The sequence below is a fragment of the Cephus cinctus genome, unplaced genomic scaffold (genome assembly GCF_000341935.2).
Source record: "Cephus cinctus unplaced genomic scaffold, Ccin1 Ccin1_scaffold0129, whole genome shotgun sequence".
NCBI lineage: Eukaryota > Metazoa > Arthropoda > Insecta > Hymenoptera > Cephidae > Cephus > Cephus cinctus.
Window position 1 is genome coordinate 2322251 of NW_014332862.1, and position 6295 is coordinate 2328545.

The 6295-nt window shown below is 39.5% G+C and overlaps 1 protein-coding gene across 9 annotated transcripts in view; it reads left to right on the forward strand.

Moving 5' to 3' along the window:
• Nucleotides 1–6295, forward strand: part of LOC107262848 (glutamate-gated chloride channel) — an 83682-nt gene that overhangs the window by 71667 nt on the left and 5720 nt on the right. For 3 of the 9 annotated variants that reach the window (XM_025080158.1, XM_025080161.1, XM_015729458.2), the window contains one exon: nt 617–684. The exons of the other annotated variants lie outside the window; for them this stretch is intronic. In XM_025080158.1, the coding sequence (XP_024935926.1) occupies nt 617–684 (68 nt within the window). The remainder of the gene's footprint in view (nt 1–616; nt 685–6295) is intronic. 9 annotated transcript variants of the gene reach the window in all.

Consider the following 6295-nt stretch of genomic DNA (forward strand, 5'->3'; position numbering starts at 1 on the left):
GGGGGGGGGGGTGCGCTGGAAACCTCTCGATCAGTATACATCACGAGAATACACGAGTCATCGAATTACCCTCGACGGAAGAAAAAAAAATACTAAATAAAAAATAGAAGGTTCTGGCGATCATGGTTGGAGGGAGATGTGTACAATGATTCTCGTTACGTCTCTTGTTACGTGTGATAACACCCTCCGTGATCCCGGCAACGGACTAATAGAGCAATCGAAAGGGAAATGAAAGAGTGAGAGAGAGAAAGAGAAGGAGGGGGGGAGAGAGAGAGAGAGAGAGAGAGAGAGAGAGAGAGAGAGAGAGAGAGGACAAGAATATAAGAGAGTATGAGAGGTAGAGAGAAAGAGTGAGAGAGAGAACGAGAATATGAGAGTATGAGAGTATGAGAGAGAGAGAGAGAGAGAGAGAGAGAGAGAGAGAGAGAGAGAGAGATCTGGAAAGAATAATGATAATACCACTACCAATGATGATAATGCTGACAATGATATTATGGAACAAAAAAAAAGTAAAGTTAATTAAAAGAAGGATAAATATCGATAGAACACGTAAATCCCGGCCCTTGGCGATGATCTATTAATCGATTTGTTTTGTTCTGTTCCGGCGACGTGTTAGATGGCCCAACAATTGTGTTCGTCAACATCTTTCTCCGCTCAATCAGCAAAATAGATGATTATAAAATGGTGAGTGCAACAAAATACCAACAAGGCCTACAATCTGTATATGCCACACATGTATATCTATATAACGTCACGTGTATATGATTACGTAAAACTTGCACTTCTCTGTACTGTACTTGTATACTGTACTTGTGCGCCGCGCTACCAATGGATGTGTGCTACCAGTCGGATCGTTGACTTTTCGATGTCGTTACTGTCATGTATACCTATCAGCATAACTATATTGATTGATTGATTGTTCGACTGATTGATTGATTCAGTGTGTTATACATATACCTCGTGTGTCTTGTCGGACCTCGTGTTCATACGTTAAAATCACTAGAGACGCCCGTTAACGGCGCTGCGTTTATAACGGGTGTCGGCAGACGAAGAGGACGAGGACGAAGAACGCGGTTTCGTAAAGTCGCGATTTCCACGTTTGATGACGTCACTTTTCATATATACGTCATTCGACGCTTTATCAAACTTGGCTGATATCCTCGTGACGTAATACAATGGAATGTCGATTGCACTGTCGTATGTGCGATAACAGGTATCACGTATCAGTTTCACAAATTGTGACGTCACAGATACCAATTGTATACCGTGAACGGATATCTAAGGTAGCTAGGGGGTGGCTCACGAAAAATCGACTTGATTCCTTGAGAGTCTACGCTGGATATAAATATATAAATATATATATGTATTTCATATTTATATGTAGTATGCTAGATGTGTATTTTGAGAAAAATAAACCCGTTTTACGAGAAAAGGCTAAAAGCTTTACTGAACTTTACATGTATACAAAACGTGTGCGAGTAACTTTTACGCTTAACCAGTGCCGTTGACTTCTATATTGTCTGGCTTGAAAGTTCATTTTCGATACGTTCACAACGAAGAGCGAAATTGCTGGTCCGCCGCGGCATTCGCAAGAGCGCGCTTTTCATTCTCGGAGAAACGGCGACGATTGGACGGGAGTCTAGATGAATTTTCGCAAAATGAACACGAGCGAGAAAAGAGAGAATGAGAAAAACAGATCACCAATCAATAGTTATGCGATAAGAAAAAAAGAAAAAACAAATGTAAAAAGATCTCGTCGATAATGTACGTATCAGTACGGCAAAATCGATCGATCAATAATGGAGTCGAGAAGTACAAAGATCCTAGCGAGTGTCATCGGTTTTTCGTGTGCCACCATACACAAGATCATCCACGCATTACTGCCACGCTATATTCACAAAAAAAAAAAAAAAAAAAAAAAAAAAAAAAAAAAAAAAAAAAAAAAAAAAAAAAAAAAAAAAAAAAAAAAAAAAAAAAAAAAAAAAAAAAAAAAAAAAAAAAAAAAAAAAAAAAAAAAAAAAAAAAAAAAAAAAAAAAAAAAAAAAAAAAAAAAAAAAAAAAAAAAAAAAAAAAATACCACCATGAACCAAAGGAAAGCCTGTATATCTGCATGGCACGATCGCTCTCAACCGTCAATCACCCAGTCACAATTCAATCATCCACTCGCTATATCCGATCATTCAATCGGCAATCACAAATCGCTTAATCATTAATTCCGATCGCTCGCTCGTTCACTCGCTCACTGAATTACCCTCAATGATGATATGTCTTTCTCCGTACCAGTCCCTTAGCCGAGATAACCTCAAATTCGTTTAAAGCCCAAAGCGTTTCTGCCTATGGCCACGTGACCCCTCATTGACACAACCCCGCCACGTAAAACCCGCTAGTACATTAGTGTCCCGGCGAGTGGCGCTGAACGTCATAAAATTTTAAGTGTCACGCGACTCGGCCCACTCGGCACTCAATAAATACGCCCTCCTCACGACTTGTAATTTATACAGAAGAGTTCAATAATTATTCAGTCACTCTTTGTCCAAGACGCCCGTATACTTTGGTTCCCTTCGTCACAGCGCCCACGCGTCGTGTTTTTCTTTTTAAAGCTTCTATGTCGGAGACACACTTGCGAGTTCTCTGGCACCATAAGTACAGAGACTATCTGACTGTGTATATATATATATATACAATCAGCTTGTTAAAATGAGTCGCGCGGTTCGCCATGCGTCGCCGGGATTTTCACGTGGGCTTGAAAAGGAGAAGGAGAAAGAGAGAGTGAGAACGAGAGAACGTGAGAAAGAACGGGTACGCAGGAGAGAAAGAGCGAGGGAGACGAACTGAATGAGCGGTGAACGAAAGAGACTGAAAGATTGAAGGAGTGAGTGCACGCGAGAGGCAGTAGGACGTAACCTAAAAAGACACAGCGGACTCGTCCACAAGAGTTTTCGTATCGAGAACGCTAAGATACTCGCACTGGCAGGCTTTCGCCCATAAGTGAAAGAAGAAAGACGAGAGAGGGAGGAAAGAAAGCCGAACGAAAAGGGACATTATATATATATATATGTATAATACACACGAGCGTACGCACATTATATGCACCGCGTGCAACCATGCTGCTTTTTTCACTTAGACGCCCGGGAAGCACGAAGGGACGATCGATATAAGTTATATATCATCTTTATATATATATGTATATATATATACTACACAAAAGTATATAACACAAAGATATTTTGTATATAGTAGGATACATTGCGATGTTATTATCGCGTATCGCGTATAGACTAAATTAGCCGTTATTGTAGACTGTTACATGAGTGCAGGCACATATCAACCACAAGCGGAGTCGTGACACGTCTATAGTTATTGTTATTATTATTATTATTATTACACACATCAAACAGTACATTATTCACTATCAGCACATTAATAGTCGCGTTCTCACGTATCGGCTTTAAGGCATCACCGGCAAACACACATTTTACATGTAACACTCACAATTGTTATATATATCGAATGAAACGATACGCATTCGCGCGCCTTTGATGGAACATAGCTTTGGACTTGGGCTAACGTATGTGTCGGGAATGCGCTGTGTTCTCTGTGGCTGATCTATTTTACATAATCTATATTGATCTGGTATTGCTGATTTCAGATTGTGAAATTGATTGAACGACGAACGATCGAGTGACTGTTTGACACATGAGAGATTGAGTGGTTTTGATTGGCTACTGCATAGAATATGGGTTATATGTATATATATATATATATATATATATATATATATATATTAATGTATCGTGTGTAAAGTACATATACTCGTATTTACTTTGGCCTATAGGGGTATTACGTCAACTACACGGGTATTTATATATATGTATATACATATATCTATAATACCGAGTTTTCGTACCAGCGTTGGGATCTTTTATCAAGGTTAACAATCCAGTATCGTTAGCGGAGCAAATCCTCTCGTCAAAAGGATAAATATGGAATAGCGTGTACCGGCAAAATGAGCTCGAATGTTTATTCCATTGTACGTGGGATATACGATCCGGGGAATTTAAGATTGTTTCACGCAGTGGCGGAGGCCCGGAGCTGTGCAGAATAAAGATGGTATATTTTCAGAGCGTTGTTCTGTCACGTGGCAGAATAATTTAAGCTGCGCGCACGGAGACGTGAACCGTGACGATTACGAGCGAGGGACGCCGTTATTGACATTTTTATACGTTACGAGACGTCCTTGCGCGTTGCGTAAGAAAGCTTCGTGCGTTATGTGGTAAATTTTAATGATCTTCGAAATACACGGTTGCATGGTTTTTTATTTTAAATAATGTTCGTAGTTCGATAACGGTATCGGATTCATGGGACTCCTTTGTACGGTTAGTGCACAAGGAGATGGCACCTTTGATCGCGACTGATATTAGACAATGGACATGTTTATAATGGAGTTGCATTGCGAGGCGAAATACGTGAGTTGTATATCTATATACGTTATTGTATATAGATATACCATGTGCATTTCAACGAGTGTGCAAGCATTGGCAGTGACTGTACTTTTACTAGTGATTGACGGGTGGGGCTGAATTCTGTGGCAAATTGACAAGGACGTATTTCGCGTAACGTTATGGAATGATTTTGATAAGATGTTATCTTTCGCCGTGACGCATGCAAGGGAGACAATTTCTTCGCATGGAAAGTTTATTAGGGAACTGAGCTGAAATCCAATTGTTGGGCTCCTAATGGTGGTATCAATGTGCGCTGGAAGTTTCGTCGTTTTTTATATTTCGAGGTTTCCCTTCAAGGGAGCCTCTGATAACAGATGAAGATATTAAGGCAGGTTATCTTTAATCGAGATACATCTTCTTAACGATACACAGTCGACACATGAGACAATATGGCGCTGTTTTGTAAATTTTGTTGGTAGGCCTCTCTTGGTCTTGATGATAATTTTTTATTTTTATTATCACTCGAATAAATTTTATATATATATTATTATTATGTCTATTGTACTTTTTTAAAATTATACATATATATTTATTTTTTTTGGAATGTTTTGTGTGCGATTATATCACGTGTGTGCATACGCCTATAATTGTATATTGATTGACGAATGATTGGTCGATTGGTTCGATGGATTTGTTTGGTACTGCGCGTGCGCAGCGTGCAATATGTATAAGCAATGTGCCTGGCTGCTCTGAAACATTAGTGTTACGGTATTTCCACTTATTTTCTCTCCCTAACTCTCACTTCCTTTCGATTAACGTTTAAATTTCTCTGCATGGTTGGGATCTTATTCACGATTGATTTAACACGCGAGAAATTCACGTTTCCAATTTGGCACCACGAGCCAACGCTCTTTTGCGCCACGTGTTTCGGCCACGGCTCCGAACCCCATATCCATTGTTCTATTTACCTTTTTCGTTTACATATTCACAACCCCCCGACCATCCCAGCCTACCGAATATCCAATATAAAATTAATCAAATCGATTGCGAGTCAAAAGTCAATATTTTCCTATGTAACGACAAACAATATTATTTTGCAGTGCTCTATAAACTCCCTTCATACGTTACCAGCTTGATTTTTCCTTGAATTCATTTTAAAAAAATTTCACTTTGCACAATATAAATATAAACACTGAAAAACATGAAAATTACAGAGATATGAATGCTTGACATTTATAATGAATATATATATATATATATATACACACACACATATATCATAATAGCTTCGACTTGTACGTCGAGCTACGTTGTTTCCTCCACTTGCTCATATTTTAACAAGAACACTTATTAATCCTGTGACGTTTAGACCACAGTGGTTTCACTTGTTGACAACTCGAGCGAAACCTGCTAATACGTACAAAGCACATTCCCTAACCAAAGGATAGAAAAGCTAACTAGTAGCAAACATTACCAGCCAGCAACCCCCCATATATCAAACATAGAATTTAAAGGAAGAGAAGGGGTAGGGAAGGTTTGCCACTCTCGAAGACCACCCATGGATATAAATCAAAAGGGTGGCCACGTAGACACCCGACGAAGCGTAAAGGCCAACCGAGAATAAATCATAAGATGCGTGCGCGCATGCGTAGTACGACCCCATTACCTGCTCCCGTATAACCCCGTGATAAACATATATAAGAGCAATGTAACCCTCATCTTGCGCATCGTGTAACACGTGTTTAAGCCTCCGATATAGGTTTTATATAGATACGATGAAAGAAGCCTATATTGCAAACAGTGAGTAGCTACCCCTCCCTTATTCCGATCTCCTTCCGTGACCCCCCCCCCCC